The 21,785-nt window shown below is 38.1% G+C and overlaps 1 protein-coding gene across 1 annotated transcript in view; it reads right to left on the bottom strand.

Moving 5' to 3' along the window:
• Nucleotides 1–2,788: 2,788 nt before the first annotated feature.
• Nucleotides 2,789–21,785, bottom strand: part of LOC135504888 (alpha-1,6-mannosylglycoprotein 6-beta-N-acetylglucosaminyltransferase B-like) — a 62,203-nt gene continuing 43,206 nt past the window's right edge. The window contains exons 11-17 of the mRNA XM_064923812.1: nt 9,777–9,922; nt 9,431–9,586; nt 9,060–9,206; nt 8,791–8,907; nt 8,026–8,100; nt 7,432–7,592; nt 2,789–5,192 (exon numbers count right to left, since the gene is read on the bottom strand). Coding sequence (XP_064779884.1) covers nt 4,991–5,192; nt 7,432–7,592; nt 8,026–8,100; nt 8,791–8,907; nt 9,060–9,206; nt 9,431–9,586; nt 9,777–9,922 — 1,004 coding nt within the window. The 3' untranslated portion in view covers nt 2,789–4,990. The remainder of the gene's footprint in view (nt 5,193–7,431; nt 7,593–8,025; nt 8,101–8,790; nt 8,908–9,059; nt 9,207–9,430; nt 9,587–9,776; nt 9,923–21,785) is intronic.

The following is a 21,785-nucleotide window of genomic DNA, read 5'->3' as shown; positions in this document are numbered from 1 at the left end:
GAGAGAGAGAGAGAGAGAGAGAGAGAGAGAGCGAGAGATGGTTAGCAAGTCCGGTTAGCAAGACCACACTGCCCCCTATGGGGTTAACTGTGTGAGTGCAGGATCAGAAACAAAAGATCGAGAGACAGAGGTATGCTAGAGAAAGGAAAGAAAGTGTAGACTTTGGAAAGGTCAGAGAGAGAGAGCGAGAGAGAGAGAGCGAGAGAGAGAGAGCGAGAGAGAGCGAGAGAGAGAGAGAGAGAGAGAGAGAGAGAGAGAGAGAGAGAGAGAGAGAGAGAGAGAAAAAAAACAGTGAGTTGGTATGAGAGAGCAGAGTAAAGGGAGAGAAAGAAAATAAATCAGAAATAGTGACATGCCCTTAGTCTGTGACAGAAAATGTATTTTGACTGGTTGCAACATAAACAGTGTGATTGAGGGAACATCAGAATCTAAACACCCTAAACGCAATAACTATACACACTGGTAGTCCCACCTCATGACTCTAGCCTCAACTATCATTCTAAGATATTTCCAGAGAGAGGGAGTGAGAGAGGGGGAGGAAAAGACAGACAGAGAGAAAGAGTGTGTGTGAGAGCGAGAGAGAGAGAGAGCGAGAGAGGAACTAATCAGCATAATGTGTTCAGTAAGTTGAATATTTTGCCAATAGGGACATTATACCAATTCCTATATTATTACATGCTGGTTTAAACACACAATGTCATTTGCATCTCTGTGCTTAGAGCTCTAATTACACTGAACAAAAATATAAACGCAACATGTAAAGTGTTGGTCCCATGTTTCGTGTTCCATACGCACAACATTTTTATTTCTCTCATATTTTGTGCACAAATTTCTTTACATTCCTGTTAGTGACCATTTCTCCTTTGCCAAGATAATCCATCCACCTGACAGGTGTGGCATCTCAAGAAGCTGATTAAACAAAGAGGCACTGAGTCTAAAGTTAGGCCTTGAAATACATCCACAGGTACACCTCCAATTGACTCAAATGATGTCAATTAGCCTATCAGAAGCTTCTAAAGCCATGACATAATTTTCTGGAATTTTCCAAGCTGTTTAAGCACAGTCAACATAGTGTATGTAAACTTCTGTCCCACTCGAATTGTGATATTGTGAATTACAACTGAAATAATCTGTCTGTAAACAATTGTTGGAAAAATGACTTGTGTCATGCACAAAGTAGATGTCCTAACCGACTTGCCAAGACTATAGTTTGTTAACAAGAAATTTGTGGAGTGGTTGAAAAACGAGTTTTAATGACTCCAACCTAAGTGTATGTAAACTTCCGACATCAACTGTAATTGTTTAACATGAAAGATGTTATGAAGTTGTATATTGGGCATACAATAAACCCTCTTATAACCGTTATTGACCAACCTGAGTCGACTTGAATCTAGGTCTGTGTTACTGTAATAAGACTATTAGCCCGCTGAGCTAAAGCCTAGTTATATTGGTGCAATCCTAACATCTTATGATGACACAACTCATTTAGTCTACATGACCTAGTATAGGGTAAAAAAGTAACTTCACAAGTTTTTGGCTTTAACTCTCAGTCCCTCATCTCTCCAATAAGTATTCATACTCATGGTAAAACAATAATAATAATGTAAAATTAAAAAGTGCAAATATAATATCTGCTTGTACTTGATGTACTTGAGTCCATGATACCATGTATCCTAATAAGTGGTCCAGGACCTTTGAAATAAAAACAGCCCCATAACATCAAAAATTCACCACCATACTTCACAGTGGGGATGATGTACTTTTTTGCATGGCTATCTTTCTGTCTATGCCAAACACACCTCTGGTGTTTGTTTCCAAAAAGCTCTATTTTGGTCTCATCTGACCATAGATCCCGGTCCCATTGAAAGATCCAGTAACGTTTGGCAAACTGTAGGCGCTTGAGTTTGTTGTTTGATGACAGCAAAGGCTTTTTTATGGCAACCCTCCCAAACAACTTGTGGTTATGTAGGCGGCATCTGATCGTAGTTTTGGAGATTTTCTGACCCCATGACCCAACTAACGTCTACAATTATCCAGCTGTGATCCTTGGAGATTGTTTGGCAACTCGAACCATCCTCACTGTGCGTGGGGTCAATATAGACACATGTCCTTTTCCAGGCCGATTGTTAACATCTCTAGTTGCTTTAAATTTCTTAATTATTGCCCTGATAGTGGAAATTGGCATTTTCAACCTTTAAGCTATTTTCTTATAGCCATTTCCTGATTTGTGCAGCTCAACATCCTTTTGTCACACATCATTACTGTATGGGTTTTTCCCATAATGAAGGATGACTATGGGAACTTGGCCTGTGTGTCACCTCATATTTATACCCCAGTAAAACAGGAAGTCATGGCTTACCACTTAAGTGTTCCTAATTACTCAGGTGAACTTAAAAACATAAAATATGAATGGGAATAGACTTCAGCTAGATTTTTCTCATAAGAACATCTAGGGGTACCAATAATTGTGGCACAGAGAAAAATATGTAATTTATTTCACATACATTTTTTTCAATCATTTTATTTCAATTTAAAGGTTCGATATTTGTGAATATTTTGAATGAATGACCAAGAGGATAAACAGTAAATAAAAAAATGTCACAGCCCGATTTGCTCATATTTACCAAGGGTGCCAATATTAGTGGAGGGCACTGTATAGTTTACAGATGCCACCCTAGAATTGGGACATTTTGTTTGACGTTTGTGGGCTTTTGAGATCTAGCAGTGTGTGTAGCTTTTGGTAGCACCTAAAGTATGCCAGTCACACTCCAATAATGTCAATATTAAAGAGTTTTAAAAATACTTTATTATATTGTATTATATTTTACAATCTTATTTTATCTTAACCCTTCTATAACCTTACATTATCAGCTCGTCAAGTGTTATGCGAGAACCTTTAAACAAAACAGTGAGTGTGAGTCACAAAATTACACAATATTTCCCAATGAACTTATTTCTCATTGTATAATTCCTTTGGGTCAAGTACAATTTTATTTTCCGTAACTGACGAACAGTGCCTTGAAACAAAACACAAGTCCACTCACTCTTATCATCTTTGGAACGTATGTCAAGTCACATTCAAGTCTCACTTGACAGGGCCAGCTGAATTTGCTAAACATTCTGCTTATGTCAGTTCCACTGTTGTTTTTAGACAGACGTTTTACAGTCACTGAGCTGTCCGTCATCCTGTCGACCAAATCTGTCACAGCCCTGAGTGGTCCCGTCCAATTCCTGAGCTGTGCTGTGTTTGGGTTACGCAGAGTGCATTGGGACAGTCACAGTAATCACATGTGTCTGTTCTGAGAAACCCTCTTTCAGTTTTCTAGTTTTAGGTGAAGGAGCCCATAGACAGTCCAAGGACTTGGCCTGAAGCTAGGCTAGCAGCTGCACTGTGTAAGCCCCCACCCGATCACTTCTAACAGATAAGAGCCCTCAGTTTAGTGCTATTCATTTACGTCTGTTTCGGTCTCTCACTTCTTCCCTCACTCCTATATGTAGAGAAAGGGGTGATGGAAGAAGCCAGGCGAGACGAAGACAGGATTCCCAACCTCCACACTAGGTTTTGTGACCCATCACCCCTCACTTCATTTGGCTCGGGTCTGTTTGTTAGTTCAATTCAACGTTCGCTCCTGAGCAGGATATTGTCCTTCAAAATCGTCCTCCCTACAAGTTCAGCCAGATCACTATAGCCAGATCACTATATACAAGTTCAGCCAGATCACTAAGGCAATAGGGCAATAACACTATTAATATTCTGTCATATAAACAAATATCTTATACAGTACACATAGTATATAGTACAGCATTTTGAGTGTGTTTATTTGGAGGGAATAATCGTGGTCTTTTTGCCTTGCCCTCTCAAAAACATTCAGTGCTGATTACCCATGATTCACTCTGATAATGGCCCCCATCAGAGCCATGTATTTAGAGAGTTGGGCCAATATTATTTCTGTATTATGATGCATTTACATGACACTTCAACATTCTATGGCAGCCATTTTAGCTCCCCATTAACATTACATGGGGAATACTTAATACTATGTAACTGAATGTCTATAATTAGAACAATATTCAAAATTCTAAAAGTTGGCCTAACTCTAAATACATGGTTCTGGCCCCCATTATTTACACTGTCACAAATCCGAGGAGGACTGAGGTAATATTCAGGGCCGGCGATGCAACACGAGTGGCCACTGTACATGGCTAGTAATCCCACACTCCCCAGTCCACCACTGCTATGGAAGTCTGTTCAAGAGAACGTTACGATAGAAATGTATTGTGTAGATCAGGTATGGCTGTTTGTCATTTAGAACTGTGGGTCATGTCAGCACTACACATCACATTTCCACCTGCAACATTGTGTTTTACCTCATTAAATACACCCCACATCAATGAGTGATGGCCCTCTGTTGAAGCTATTACTTGAATGTGATGTGATGGACTCTCTGGTTGTAAAACTGCTCAGAGGCCTGACTCAGTTTGTCATAGAGTGACCTCTGGTATGAAAGGTTGTGGTCACTTTACAGGCCACATAGACGAAGGCAGAGAGAGATCAGATATACTGGGAAGGAAAGGCCACAACACTGATTTATCCTCTGTGAGGCCAAGTAATGTCAGGCCTATATGGAGAGACAGAAAACGTATTTTGCCTATGTTACTCCTATTCCTTTGTGCAACTGAGGAGACATGACGGATCAGGGCTCTATATCTTCTTGCTTCCTGAGTGATATCAGATAAACCGGGAACGTGACATCCATTTCCTGTGAGTGTAGAGCCTAGGGTTGTGTTCATCAGGGCACACTGTAACAAAACATTTTGCAATAGAAAACGAAAAAAAAGCTTTTCCTATTGGACAAGTTCAGATAGCACCTCTCCATTTCAGTTGGTTTTCTTTTGTTTCGTGCCTAGCGAACATGACCCCAGACATAGGATGCATTTCAACCTTACATTTCCTCTTTTATCTCCAATGAGAATCCTGAGAGTCTGCCCCTTAGAGGCAGTCAGGACACAGCGCCACCTGTCCCGCCCGGTGGGCCCTGCAGGGACAGAGTCTGCGGTGGACAGGGTCGGACCCAGCGCAGCTGAACAGGAGACGCTCCCGCTGCAGGCCGCAGCGACGACCCCACGGGCTGTAGGCAGGAAATAGATGGTTGTCCACTTCCTGGTCCATGCTGGAGCAGGACAGGCCCAGTCTGCCAGAGGGAAAAGCAGTTGGGATCAATCAGTATGGTCTCAACAGAATCTGTTTGAAATTGTGACATTTACCTATTGTAGTTATATGTCACCTAAGCTGACATACTAGTTATATGTCACAGTTCCGGATCAACACCCCAAGTCCTGGTAGAACTACAGGGGGTGCAGGCTTTTGTTCCTGCCCAGCACTAACATACTCAATTCAACTAGCGAAGGCCTTGATGATTAACCCGGAAGCCAGCCGCACCAATGTGTCAGAGGAAACACCATTCACCTGACGACGAGGTTAGCCTGCAGGCGCCCGGCCCGCCACAAGGAGTTGTTAGAGCGCAATGAGCCAAGTAAAGCCCCCAGGCCAAACCCATCCCTATCCTGGATGATGCTGGGCCAATTGTGCACCGCCTTATGGGACTCCCGATCACGGCCGATTGTGAAACAGCCCACGATCGAACCCGGGTCTGTAGTGACGCCTCTAGCACTGTGATGCAGTGCCTTAGGCCGCTGCACCACTCGGATTTAAAACATGGGTTTTAGCGCTAGGCTGGAACAAAAACCATTACACACTGTAATTGGGGAATTTTGCTATTGTCAGCAATGTGATACAGCAGGGTATTAATGGGAATTTGTTATAGACTATCACAATATTGTGTGAAAACATTTAACAGGGATTGTATTGGCCTACCTGGTCTGGAGAATGACAGCAGATGCTAAAGTGTACATGTAGCGCACGAGTACTAATAGACACCTGAGATTATTGCACGGTGTTTGAGATCTACACACATGCATCCAGCCTAAACCATGGCACAATATAATACCACTGTGTGTGTTATGTGTATGTATTGGCCAGTCCTCTTGCACCTGTGTACATGTAGGTATTGGATAGCTGTGCCCTCGCACCTGTGTATGCAGTGCATTTGGAAAGCATTCAAACCCCTTCACTTTTCACCACATGTTAAGTTACAGCCTTATTCTAAAATTGATTGTCACTTCTCTTCCTCATCTTTCTACACACAATACTCCATGATGAAAAAGCAGGTTTTTAGAAATGTTCACAAATGTATTACAAATGAAAAACAGAAATAGCTTATTTATATAAATACTCAGACCCTTTGCTATGAGACACAACATTAAGCTCAGGTGCATCCTGTTTCCATTGATTATCCTTGAGATGTTTCTACAACTTGATTGGAATCCACCTGAGGGAAATTCAATTGATTGGACATGATTTGGAAAGGCACACACCTGTCTATATAAGGTAGAAGAACATTCCAGAAGGACAACCATCTCTGCAGCACTCCACCAATCAGCACTTTATGGTAGAGTGGCCAGACGGAAGCCACTCCTCGGTAAGAGGCACATGACAGCCCACTTAAGAGTTTGGTAAAAAGGCACCTAAAGGACTCTCAGACCATGAGAAACAAGATTAAACTCTTTGGCCTGAATGCCAAACTTCACGTCGAGGAAACCAGACACCACTCATCACCTGGCCAATACCATCCCTACTCTGAAGCATGGTGGTGGTAGCATCATGCTGTGGGATGTTTATCAGCGGCAGCAACTGGAAGACTAGTCAGGATCAAGGGAAAGATTAACTGAGCAAAGTACAGAGAGATCATTGATGAAAACCTGCTCTAGAGCGCTCAGGACCTCAGACTGGTGCCGAGATTCACCTTCCAACAGGACAACGACCCTAAGCACACAGCCAAGACAACACAGGAGTGGCTTCAGGACAAGTCTCTGAATGTCCTTGAGTGGACCAGCCAGAGCCTGGACTTGAAACCAATCGAACATCTCTGGAGAGAAAAGAAAACAGCTGTGCAGCGACACTCTCCATCCAAGCTGACAGAGCTTGAGAGGATCTGCAGAGAAGAATGGGAGAAAATACACAAATACAGGTGTGCCAAGCTTGTAACGTCATACCCAAGAAGACACGAGGCTGTAATTGCTGCCAAAGGTGCTTCAACATAGTACTGAGTAAAGGGTCTGAATACTTATGTAAATGTGTTATTTCAAAAATCTATTTTTGCTTTATCATTATGGCATTATTGTGTGTAGATTGAGGGGAAAATAACTATTTTAATACATTTTAGAATAAGGCTGTAACGTAACAAAATGTTGAAAAAGTGAAGGGGTCTGAATACTTTCTGAATGCACTATATGTAGCTATTGGATAGCTGTGCCCTTGTACCTTTTGCAGTATATTTGTTCTGTCTGCCTGCCTGTATGTCTGTCTCTCACCTGGTGAACGCTGCAGGGTTGTTGAGGTGGTGGAACAGTGCCGGCTCACACACCAGGGAGGCACGCCGACAAACACTCACACACGACAGGCCCAGGGGGCCCAGGTGTATTCTCAGAGCGCTCTCAGGTGGCCAGGTAGGGAAGGACACGCTGCAGAAGTCCTGGGGTCAACAAGAAGACAGGAACAACAGTTATATTATTTTGCAATGGTGGCAACCAACCACCAACAGTATAAAACAAGGTTGTTCAACTCCGTTTAGGGTCCTCACTATCTGGCCACGCTAGGAGGTACAGACTTTTCAAACGTCAAAGTGACCACCCACTATCCTTGACCTAAATTAGTAACACAAATGTGCCATACTTGCCAATCTGTTCTGACAATATTGCCACCATTGTTCTTTCTAGCATGACCAGCTAATGACTACCATTTCTATACATATAACACCAAGACTGCTCTTTGTTCCAATGCCCCCTAATATAAGACATAAGACACACATATTGTAATATAAACCATAGACTGTATAAAACAGATAGAAACCTATCCCTTTAAAGAAGTTTTCAAGTGTTTCTGGAGACTATTGTTGTGTTGTGCACCTGATGAGTGATGTAAGCATGGACCCTTTCCAGCATCCCTTCACTGGTGAACTCTCGAGGGGTGAAGGGCTTGACCTTTAAAACAGACATAGGAGCTAAATACAGCTTCATATCAGGGTTATGCTAATCATATGAGCCTTCATAAGCATTCATATCACAGCCATACCAATGGATAAGAAGTTTCACCTGTAAAACAGACTAATTCTATCTTCCATAGATCTCGAGATCCATTATAACCTCATATAATATTTGTGCTAATCATGTGAACCTTCATAAGTGTTAGTAGTTGATGTTAATCTTCATTAACACAAAAAAAATAGATATTTATTCAAAGAGAATAAATCATAGTTGTTATGCTGGAAAGTAGATGGTCATTCTTCCCTGTACTCAGTGTTTTCTCCACTGAACAAAGAGACAGGATGTATTTTATACCCCAAGCCTAGCCTGTGGTTGACCAATTAGAATTTCTTGCAGTAAAATTGGGCCAATGGTCAAATAACAAGTATCCCATTTCAGGCTCAATGTATAGACCATTTGGACCAATGAGAACTTGCCACATGTAGCTATGAGTCTTGGACTGAAATTCCTCCCATGTCCCTGACCCATTAAGCTTCAGTTCCCCATTACAGAAAAACAACTATTTCCATTGATCTTTAATTCCCTCTTGGCCTTTAGTCCTCTGCGTTGTGTATTTATCTTAGAATATTCTTACATAAGAATTAATTTAACATTCATAACAGTAGAATCAAGGTTATGGAAACTGACCTCTGTGCGTAGAATAGCCCTGACCGCCTCTTGAACGTCAGTAGTGTTGGTCATGTCTATGGTCCAAACGTAGGGTTTACCGATGAACTCCTCAGCATAGGGGTGCTGGGAGGAGACCTGACAGACACACACATGTATGCATGCACACACACCAACACGTGCGCACACACACACAAAGTCTTTAGGTACATTGTTTTGTTCATTTTACATTTTTCTATTTAATTTGATTCATTTCTCAATACATTTTTGGATGAGTTCATATCTAGTACCTGTCGTGTTGTGGGCTTCCCTTTATAGAAGTCACTGTTTTCAGAGGAGCGAGGGGGCTGGAAGCGCGGTTGGAGGAAGACACACCCTAAAGCTATGGCCTCCAAAGGAGCTGGACCCTCATAGGGAAATCCAAGACCCACAAACACCTGGAGGGGGAGGGCAATGCAGCTATGCATTTAGAATCCCTATCACTGCATGGCTTACAGAGATATTGTAGAAAGTGTCTGAATCCTAACATATCAAGCTATATATTAGATCCAGGTCTGAACCCATGCATAGATGTCCACGGAAGTTTGCACAATAAATCAAGATAGTAATTGTCCTCATGGGTCCTGAGACACTGTGGCATGGGTTCATGTTCGGTTGTTACCTTGGCTCTTCTGAGGAGCTGTAAGAACTGATCCTGGGTCAGCAGGCCGTGGTTGATGATGTTACTGGGCAGCTGAGGGGAGTGGCCTGGAGGCTGGTACACTGTGCCGTGGGTCTCCAGCTCCCGACTGATCAGCTCCAGATAACGCTCCTTGCCCTGGAATAGAAAATAAAAGAATGGAGTAGAGTAGAGTAGAGAGAAGAGTAGAAGTTCATTTATAGTGTAGAGTAGAGTTGAGGGAGCATGTCGCATGTTGGCCGTTCCAAAAACAACCTGTCTAGTAAGGACATTACTGGATGGCACTGTCGTAGGTCACTGCACCCTTTAACTCTTTCCGCCTCCTTACCTGCCACATGTAGTCCTGTTTCCCGTAGACCACAGCCGTGTTGTCCTTCCTGTAAGGCCCTGGCTCCACTTCCTCCTCCCTCTCTTCCTGCTCCACCATCGCCTCCTCACTCACAAACCCCAGGAACGAGTTGTCAGGGGTATGAGCTACACAGGAGACAAAGATGCAACAGGTCAGAATGCAATGTTGGATTATATCGTTAGGAAAGTGTTGTGTTGATTGTTTGAAGTCACATTATAACCACAGACCAACGTCTTAGCCATCAAACAACCCGATAAGTTCTCACATGAAGTATATTGTCTAGTGGTCAAGAACTACAGCAAATCATTATTTCATTAGAAAGATACAAGTATAAATCCTCTATCAGTTAGACCTCAAAGGAATAAAACCTGTTTCATCCCAAAGGCTTCTATCAGAACAAACAAGAGAGAAGGATAAGACAAAACAATGTGTCTAATATGTCTAATAAGTCTGTGTCTAATAAGTGTAAAATCTCTAATAAGTATAATTTGTCTAATATGGCTATGTCTAATATGCCCAATAAGTCTAATAAGTCAAATGTGTCTAATAAATATAAAATGCATAATGTGTCTAATGTAATGAATATTTCATGCCTAATATGCCGAACTTGTCAATATGTCTAATACTGTATGTCTGATATGTCTAATGTGTCTAATACTGTATGTCTGATATGTCTAATGTGTCTAACAAGTCTAATATGTCTAATGTGTCTAATACTGTATGTCTGATATGTCTAATGTGTCTAATACTGTATGTCTAATATGTCTAATGTGTCTAATAAGTCTAATATGCCTAATGTGTCTAACAAGTCTAATATGCCCAATGTGTCTAACAAGTCTAATATGCCCAATGTGTCTAACAAGTCTAATATGCCCAATGTGTCTAACAAGTCTAATATGCCTAATGTGTCTAATACTGTATGTCTGATGTGTCTAATGTGTCTAACAAGTCTAATATGCCCAATGTGTCTAACAAGTCTAATATGCCTAATGTGTCTAATACGGTATGTCTGATGTGTCTAATGTGTCTAACAAGTCTAATATGCCTAATGTGTCTAACAAGTCTAATATGCCTAATGTGTCTAACAAGTCTAATATGCCTAATGTGTCTAACAAGTCTAATATGCCCAATGTGTCTAACAAGTCTAATATGCCCAATGTGTCTAACAAGTCTAATATGCCCAATGTGTCTAACAAGTCTAATATGCCTAATGTGTCTAATACGGTATGTCTGATGTGTCTAATGTGTCTAACAAGTCTAATATGCCTAATGTGTCTAACAAGTCTAATATGCCTAATGTGTCTAATACTGTATGTCTGATGTGTCTAATGTGTCTAACAAGTCTAATATGCCTAATGTGTCTAACAAGTCTAATATGCCTAATGTGTCTAACAAGTCTAATATGCCCAATGTGTCTAACAAGTCTAATATGCCCAATGTGTCTAACAAGTCTAATATGCCTAATGTGTCTAACAAGTCTAATATGTCTAATGTGTCTAACAAGTCTAATATGCCTAATGTGTCTAACAAGTCTAATATGCCTAATGTGTCTAATACTGTATGTCTGATGTGTCTAATGTGTCTAACAAGTCTAATATGCCTAATGTGTCTAACAAGTCTAATATGCCTAATGTGTCTAACAAGTCTAATATGTCCAATGTGTCTAACAAGTCTAATATGCCTAATGTGTCTAACAAGTCTAATATGCCCAATGTGTCTAACAAGTCTAATATGCCCAATGTGTCTAACAAGTCTAATATGTCCTAATGTGTCTAACAAGTCTAATATGCCCAATGTGTCTAACAAGTCTAATATGCCTAATGTGTCTAACAAGTCTAATATGCCTAATGTGTCTAACAAGTCTAATATGCCTAATGTGTCTAACAAGTCTAATATGCCCAATGTGTCTAACAAGTCTAATATGCCCAATGTGTCTAACAAGTCTAATATGTCCAATGTGTCTAACAAGTCTAATATGCCTAATGTGTCTAACAAGTCTAATATGCCCAATGTGTCTAACAAGTCTAATATGTCCAATGTGTCTAACAAGTCTAATATGCCTAATGTGTCTAACAAGTCTAATATGCCTAATGTGTCTAACAAGTCTAATATGCCTAATGTGTCTAACAAGTCTAATATGCCCAATGTGTCTAACAAGTCTAATATGCCTAATGTGTCTAACAAGTCTAATATGCCTAATGTGTCTAACAAGTCTAATATGCCTAATGTGTCTAACAAGTCTAATATGCCTAATGTGTCTAACAAGTCTAATATGCCTAATGTGTCTAACAAGTCTAATATGCCCAATGTGTCTAATACTGTATGTCTGATGTGTCTAATGTGTCTAACAAGTCTAATATGCCCAATGTGTCTAACAAGTCTAATATGCCCAATGTGTCTAACAAGTCTAATATGCCTAATGTGTCTAATACTGTATGTCTGATGTGTCTAATGTGTCTAACAAGTCTAATATGCCTAATGTGTCTAACAAGTCTAATATGTCCAATGTGTCTAACAAGTCTAATATGCCTAATGTGTCTAACAAGTCTAATATGCCCAATGTGTCTAACAAGTCTAATATGCCCAATGTGTCTAACAAGTCTAATATGCCTAATGTGTCTAATACTGTATGTCTGATGTGTCTAATGTGTCTAACAAGTCTAATATGCCTAATGTGTCTAATACTGTATGTCTGATGTGTCTAATGTGTCTAACAAGTCTAATATGCCTAATGTGTCTAACAAGTCTAATATGCCCAATGTGTCTAACAAGTCTAATATGCCTAATGTGTCTAACAAGTCTAATATGCCTAATGTGTCTAACAAGTCTAATATGCCTAATGTGTCTAACAAGTCTAATATGCCCAATGTGTCTAACAAGTCTAATATGTCCAATGTGTCTAACAAGTCTAATATGCCTAATGTGTCTAACAAGTCTAATATGCCCAATGTGTCTAACAAGTCTAATATGCCTAATGTGTCTAACAAATCTAATATGCCCAATGTGTCTAACAAGTCTAATATGCCCAATGTGTCTAACAAGTCTAATATGCCTAATGTGTCTAACAAGTCTAATATGCCTAATGTGTCTAATACTGTATGTCTGATGTGTCCAATGTGTCTAACAAGTCTAATATGCCTAATGTGTCTAATACTGTATGTCTAATGTCTAACAAGTCTAATATGCCTAATGTGTCTAACAAGTCTAATATGCCTAATGTGTCTAACAAGTCTAATACGCCCAATGTGTCTAACAAGTCTAATATGCCTAATGTGTCTAATACTGTATGTCTGATGTGTCTAACAAGTCTAATATGCCTAATGTGTCTAATACTGTATGTCTAATGTGTCCAATGTGTCTAACAAGTCTAATATGCCTAATGTGTCTAATACTAATATGTCTAATGTGTCTAACAAGTCTAATATGCCTAATGTGTCTAACAAGTCTAATATGCCCAATGTGTCTAACAAGTCTAATATGCCCAATGTGTCTAACAAGTCTAATATGCCTAATGTGTCTAACAAGTCTAATATGCCCAATGTGTCTAACAAGTCTAATATGCCTAATGTGTCTAACAAGTCTAATATGCCTAATGTGTCTAACAAGTCTAATATGCCTAATGTGTCTAACAAGTCTAATATGCCCAATGTGTCTAATGTCCAGTCTAATATCTAATATGCCTAATGTGTCTAACAAGTCTAATATGCCTAATGTGTCTAACAAGTCTAATATGCCTAATGTGTCTAACAAGTCTAATATGCCCAATGTGTCTAACAAGTCTAATATGCCTAATGTGTCTAACAAGTCTAATATGCCTAATGTGTCTAACAAGTCTAATATGCCTAATGTCTAACATATGCCTAATGTGTCTAACAAGTCTAATATGCCTAATGTGTCTAACAAGTCTAATATGCCTAATGTGCCTAACAAGTCTAATATGCCTAATGTGTCTAACAAGTCTAATATGCCTAATGTGTCTAACAAGTCTAATATGCCCAATGTGTCTAACAAGTCTAATATGCCTAATGTGTCTAACAAGTCTAATATGTCTAATGTGTCTAACAAGTCTAATATGCCTAATGTGTCTAACAAGTCTAATATGCCTAATGTGTCTAACAAGTCTAATATGCCTAATGTGTCTAACAAGTCTAATATGCCTAATGTGTCTAACAAGTCTAATATGCCTAATGTGTCTAATACTGTATGTCTGATGTGTCTAATGTGTCTAACAAGTCTAATATGCCTAATGTGTCTAACAAGTCTAATATGCCCAATGTGTCTAACAAGTCTAATATGCCCAATGTGTCTAACAAGTCTAATATGCCCAATGTGTCTAACAAGTCTAATATGCCTAATGTGTCTAACAAGTCTAATATGCCCAATGTGTCTAACAAGTCTAATCTGCCCAATGTGTCTAACAATGTCTAATGTGTCTAATGTGTCTAACAAGTCTAATATGCCTAATGTGTCTAATACTGTATGTCTGATGTGTCTAATGTGTCTAACAAGTCTAATATGCCTAATGTGTCTAACAAGTCTAATATGCCTAATGTGTCTAACAAGTCTAATATGCCCAATGTGTCTAACAAGTCTAATATGTCCAATGTGTCTAACAAGTCTAATATGCCTAATGTGTCTAATACTGTATGTCTGATGTGTCTAATGTGTCTAACAAGTCTAATATGCCCAATGTGTCTAACAAGTCTAATATGTCCAATGTGTCTAACAAGTCTAATATGCCTAATGTGTCTAACAAGTCTAATATGCCTAATGTGTCTAACAAGTCTAATATGCCTAATGTGCCTAACAAGTCTAATATGCCTAATGTGTCTAAAACTGTAATGTCTGATGTGTCTAATGTGTCTAACAAGTCTAATATGCCCAATGTGTCTAACACGTCTAATATGTATGTCTGAATATGTCTAATGTGTCTAACAAGTCTAATATGCCTAATGTGTCTAACAAGTCTAATATGCCCAATGTGTCTAACAAGTCTAATATGTCCAATGTGTCTAACAAGTCTAATATGCCTAATGTGTCTAACAAGTCTAATATGCCCAATGTGTCTAACAAGTCTAATATGCCTAATGTGTCTAACAAGTCTAATATGCCCAATGTGTCTAACAAGTCTAATATGCCCAATGTGTCTAACAAGTCTAATATGCCTAATGTGTCTAACAAGTCTAATATGCCTAATGTGTCTAATACTGTATGTCTGATGTGTCTAATGTGTCTAACAAGTCTAATATGCCTAATGTGTCTAATACTGTATGTCTAATGTCTAACAAGTCTAATATGCCTAATGTGTCTAACAAGTCTAATATGCCTAATGTGTCTAACAAGTCTAATATGCACAATGTGTCTAACAAGTCTAATATGCCTAATGTGTCTAATACGGTATGTCTGATGTGTCTAACAAGTCTAATATGCCTAATGTGTCTAATACTGTATGTCTAATATGTCCAATGTGTCTAACAAGTCTAATATGCCTAATGTGTCTAACATGTCTGATGTGTCTAACAAGTCTAATATGCCTAATGTGTCTAACAAGTCTAATATGCCCAATGTGTCTAACAAGTCTAATATGCCCAATGTGTCTAACAAGTCTAATATGCCCAATGTGTCTAACAAGTCTAATATGCCTAATGTGTCTAACAAGTCTAATATGCCTAATGTGTCTAACAAGTCTAATATGCCTAATGTGTCTAACAAGTCTAATATGCCCAATGTGTCTAACAAGTCTAATATGCCTAATGTGTCTAACAAGTCTAATATGCCTAATGTGTCTAACAAGTCTAATATGCCTAATGTGTCTAACAAGTCTAATATGCCCAATGTGTCTAACAAGTCTAATATGCCTAATGTGTCTAACAAGTCTAATATGCCTAATGTGTCTAACATATGTCTAATATGTCTAATGTGTCTAACAAGTCTAATATGCCTAATGTGTCTAACAAGTCTAATATGCCTAATGTGTCTAACAAGTCTAATATGCCTAATGTGTCTAACAAGTCTAATATGCCTAATGTGTCTAACAAGTCTAATATGCCCAATGTGTCTAACAAGTCTAATATGCCTAATGTGTCTAACAAGTCTAATATGCCCAATGTGTCTAACAAGTCTAATATGCCTAATGTGTCTAACAAGTCTAATATGCCTAATGTGTCTAACAAGTCTAATATGCCTAATGTGTCTAACAAGTCTAATATGCCCAATGTGTCTAATACAAGTCTAATATGTCTAATGTGTCTAACAAGTCTAATATGCATAATGTGTCTAACAAGTCTAATATGCCCAATGTGTCTAACAAGTCTAATATGCCTAATGTGTCTAATACTGTATGTCTGATGTGTCTAATGTGTCTAACAAGTCTAATATGCCTAATGTGTCTAACAAGTCTAATATGTCCAATGTGTCTAACAAGTCTAATATGCCTAATGTGTCTAACAAGTCTAATATGCCCAATGTGTCTAACAAGTCTAATATGTCCAATGTGTCTAACAAGTCTAATATGCCTAATGTGTCTAATAATGTCTGATGTGTCTAATGTGTCTAACAAGTCTAATATGCCTAATGTGTCTAATACTGTATGTCTGATGTGTCTAATGTGTCTAACAAGTCTAATATGCCTAATGTGTCTAACAAGTCTAATATGCCCAATGTGTCTAACAAGTCTAATATGCCTAATGTGTCTAACAAGTCTAATATGCCTAATGTGTCTAACAAGTCTAATATGCCTAATGTGTCTAACAAGTCTAATATGCCCAATGTGTCTAACAAGTCTAATATGCCCAATGTGTCTAACAAGTCTAATATGCCTAATGTGTCTAACAAGTCTAATATGCCCAATGTGTCTAACAAGTCTAATATGCCTAATGTGTCTAACAAGTCTAATATGCCCAATGTGTCTAACAAGTCTAATATGCCCAATGTGTCTAACAAGTCTAATATGCCTAATGTGTCTAACAAGTCTAATATGCCTAATGTGTCTAATACTGTATGTCTGATGTGTCCAATGTGTCTAACAAGTCTAATATGCCTAATGTGTCTAACAAGTCTAATATGTCTAATGTGTCTAACAAGTCTAATATGCCTAATGTGTCTAACAAGTCTAATATGCCTAATGTGTCTAACAAGTCTAATATGCCTAATGTGTCTAACAAGTCTAATATGCCTAATGTGTCTAACAAGTCTAATATGTCTGATGTGTCTAACAAGTCTAATATGCCTAATGTGTCTAATACTGTATGTCTAATGTGTCCAATGTGTCTAACAAGTCTAATATGCCTAATGTGTCTAATACTGTATGTCTGATGTGTCTAACAAGTCTAATATGCCTAATGTGTCTAACAAGTCTAATATGCCCAATGTGTCTAACAAGTCTAATATGCCCAATGTGTCTAACAAGTCTAATATGCCTAATGTGTCTAACAAGTCTAATATGCCCAATGTGTCTAACAAGTCTAATATGCCTAATGTGTCTAACAAGTCTAATATGCCTAATGTGTCTAACAAGTCTAATATGCCTAATGTGTCTAACAAGTCTAATATGCCCAATGTGTCTAACAAGTCTAATATGCCTAATGTGTCTAACAAGTCTAATATGCCTAATGTGTCTAACAAGTCTAATATGCCTAATGTGTCTAACAAGTCTAATATGCCCAATGTGTCTAACAAGTCTAATATGCCTAATGTGTCTAACAAGTCTAATATGCCTAATGTGTCTAACAAGTCTAATATGCCTAATGTGTCTAACAAGTCTAATATGCCTAATGTGTCTAACAAGTCTAATATGCCTAATGTGTCTAACAAGTCTAATATGCCTAATGTGTCTAACAAGTCTAATATGCCTAATGTGTCTAACAAGTCTAATATGCCCAATGTGTCTAACAAGTCTAATATGCCTAATGTGTCTAACAAGTCTAATATGCCCAATGTGTCTAACAAGTCTAATATGCCTAATGTGTCTAACAAGTCTAATATGTCTAATGTGTCTAACAAGTCTAATATGCCTAATGTGTCTAACAAGTCTAATATGCCTAATGTGTCTAACAAGTCTAATATGCCTAATGTGTCTAACAAGTCTAATATGCCTAATGTGTCTAACAAGTCTAATATGCCTAATGTGTCTAATACTGTATGTCTGATGTGTCTAATGTGTCTAACAAGTCTAATATGCCTAATGTGTCTAACAAGTCTAATATGCCCAATGTGTCTAACAAGTCTAATATGCCCAATGTGTCTAACAAGTCTAATATGCCCAATGTGTCTAACAAGTCTAATATGCCTAATGTGTCTAACAAGTCTAATATGCCCAATGTGTCTAACAAGTCTAATATGCCCAATGTGTCTAATACGGTATGTCTGATGTGTCTAATGTGTCTAACAAGTCTAATATGCCTAATGTGTCTAATACGGTATGTCTGATGTGTCTAATGTGTCTAACAAGTCTAATATGCCTAACGTGTCTAACAAGTCTAATATGCCTAATGTGTCTAACAAGTCTAATATGCCCAATGTGTCTAACAAGTCTAATATGTCCAATGTGTCTAACAAGTCTAATATGCCTAATGTGTCTAATACTGTATGTCTGATGTGTCTAATGTGTCTAACAAGTCTAATATGCCCAATGTGTCTAACAAGTCTAATATGTCCAATGTGTCTAACAAGTCTAATATGCCTAATGTGTCTAACAAGTCTAATATGCCTAATGTGTCTAACAAGTCTAATATGCCCAATGTGTCTAACAAGTCTAATATGCCTAATGTGTCTAATACTGTATGTCTGATGTGTCTAATGTGTCTAACAAGTCTAATATGCCCAATGTGTCTAACAAGTCTAATATGCCCAATGTGTCTAATACGGTATGTCTGATGTGTCTAATGTGTCTAACAAGTCTAATATGCCTAATGTGTCTAATACGGTATGTCTGATGTGTCTAATGTGTCTAACAAGTCTAATATGCCTAATGTGTCTAACAAGTCTAATATGCCCAATGTGTCTAACAAGTCTAATATGTCCAATGTGTCTAACAAGTCTAATATGCCTAATGTGTCTAACAAGTCTAATATGCCCAATGTGTCTAACAAGTCTAATATGCCTAATGTGTCTAACAAATCTAATATGCCCAATGTGTCTAACAAGTCTAATATGCCCAATGTGTCGAACAAGTCTAATATGCCTAATGTGTCTAACAAGTCTAATATGCCTAATGTGTCTAATACTGTATGTCTGATGTGTCCAATGTGTCTAACAAGTCTAATATGCCTAATGTGTCTAATACTGTATGTCTAATGTCTAACAAGTCTAATATGCCTAATGTGTCTAACAAGTCTAATATGCCTAATGTGTCTAACAAGTCTAATACGCCCAATGTGTCTAACAAGTCTAATATGCCTAATGTGTCTAATACTGTATGTCTGATGTGTCTAACAAGTCTAATATGCCTAATGTGTCTAATACTGTATGTCTAATGTGTCCAATGTGTCTAACAAGTCTAATATGCCTAATGTGTCTAATACTGTATGTCTGATGTGTCTAACAAGTCTAATATGCCTAATGTGTCTAACAAGTCTAATATGCCCAATGTGTCTAACAAGTCTAATATGCCCAATGTGTCTAACAAGTCTAATATGCCCAATGTGTCTAACAAGTCTAATATGCCTAATGTGTCTAACAAGTCTAATTTGCCTAATGTGTCTAACAAGTCTAATTTGCCTAATGTGTCTAACAAGTCTAATATGCCCAATGTGTCTAACAAGTCTAATATGCCTAATGTGTCTAACAAGTCTAATATGCCTAATGTGTCTAACAAGTCTAATATGCCTAATGTGTCTAACAAGTCTAATATGCCTAATGTGTCTAACAAGTCTAATATGCCTAATGTGTCTAACAAGTCTAATATGCCTAATGTGTCTAACAAGTATATGCCTAATGTGTCTAACAAGTCTAATATGCCTAATGTGCCTAACAAGTCTAATATGCCTAATGTGTCTAACAAGTCTAATATGCCTAATGTGTCTAACAAGTCTAATATGCCCAATGTGTCTAACAAGTCTAATATGCCTAATGTGTCTAACAAGTCTAATATGCCTAATGTGTCTAACAAGTCTAATATGCCTAATGTGTCTAACAAGTCTAATATGTCTAATGTGTCTAACAAGTCTAATATGCCTAATGTGTCTAACAAGTCTAATATGCCTAATGTGTCTAACAAGTCTAATATGCATAATGTGTCTAACAAGTCTAATATGCCTAATGTGTCTAACAAGTCTAATATGCCTAATGTGTCTAATACTGTATGTCTGATGTGTCTAATGTGTCTAACAAGTCTAATATGCCTAATGTGTCTAACAAGTCTAATATGCCCAATGTGTCTAACAAGTCTAATATGCCCAATGTGTCTAACAAGTCTAATATGCCTAATGTGTCTAACAAGTCTAATATGCCCAATGTGTCTAACAAGTCTAATATGCCCAATGTGTCTAACAAGTCTAATATGCCCAATGTGTCTAACACTAATATGTCTGATGTGTCTAATGTGTCTAACAAGTCTAATATGCCTAACGTGTCTAACAAGTCTAATATGCCTAATGTGTCTAACAAGTCTAATATGCCCAATGTGTCTAACAAGTCTAATATGTCCAATGTGTCTAACAAGTCTAATATGCCTAATGTGTCTAATACTGTATGTCTGATGTGTCTAATGTGTCTAACAAGTCTAATATGCCCAATGTGTCTAACAAGTCTAATATGTCCAATGTGTCTAACAAGTCTAATATGCCTAATGTGTCTAACAAGTCTAATATGCCTAATGTGTCTAACAAGTCTAATATGCCCAATGTGTCTAATAAGTCTAATATGCCCAATGTGTCTAATACGGTATGTCTGATGTGTCTAATGTGTCTAACAAGTCTAATATGCCTAATGTGTCTAATACTGTATGTCTGATGTGTCTAATGTGTCTAACAAGTCTAATATGCCCAATGTGTCTAACAAGTCTAATATGCCTAATGTGTCTAATACTGTATGTCTGATGTGTCTAATGTGTCTAACAAGTCTAATATGCCTAATGTGTCTAATACGGTATGTCTGATGTGTCTAATGTGTCTAACAAGTCTAATATGCCTAACGTGTCTAACAAGTCTAATATGCCTAATGTGTCTAACAAGTCTAATATGCCCAATGTGTCTAACAAGTCTAATATGCCCAATGTGTCTAACAAGTCTAATATGCCTAATGTGTCTAATACTGTATGTCTGATGTGTCTAATGTGTCTAACAAGTCTAATATGCCTAATGTGTCTAACAAGTCTAATATGCCTAATGTGTCTAACAAGTCTAATATGCCCAATGTGTCTAACAAGTCTAATATGCCCAATGTGTCTAACAAGTCTAATATGCCTAATGTGTCTAATACTGTATGTCTGATGTGTCTAATGTGTCTAACAAGTCTAATATGCCTAATGTGTCTAACAAGTCTAATATGCCTAATGTGTCTAACAAGTCTAATATGCCCAATGTGTCTAACAAGTCTAATATGCCCAATGTGTCTAACAAGTCTAATATGTCCAATGTGTCTAACAAGTCTAATATGCCTAATGTGTCTAACAAGTCTAATATGCCCAATGTGTCTAACAAGTCTAATATGCCTAATGTGTCTAATACGGTATGTCTGATGTGTCTAATGTGTCTAACAAGTCTAATATGTCCAATGTGTCTAACAAGTCTAATATGCCTAATGTGTCTAATACTGTATGTCTGATGTGTCTAATGTGTCTAACAAGTCTAATATGCCTAATGTGTCTAACAAGTCTAATATGTCTAATGTGTCTAACAAGTCTAATATGCCCAATGTGTCTAACAAGTCTAATATGCCTAATGTGTCTAACACTAATATGTCTAATGTGTCTAATGTGTCTAACAAGTCTAATATGCCCAATGTGTCTAACAAGTCTAATATGCCTAATGTGTCTAATACTGTATGTCT

Source organism: Oncorhynchus masou, chromosome 18 (assembly GCF_036934945.1).
Source record: "Oncorhynchus masou masou isolate Uvic2021 chromosome 18, UVic_Omas_1.1, whole genome shotgun sequence".
Taxonomy (NCBI): Eukaryota; Metazoa; Chordata; class Actinopteri; order Salmoniformes; family Salmonidae; genus Oncorhynchus; species Oncorhynchus masou.
Note: the sequence above shows the minus strand (reverse complement) of the source record. Positions and strands in the feature narration are given on the sequence as shown.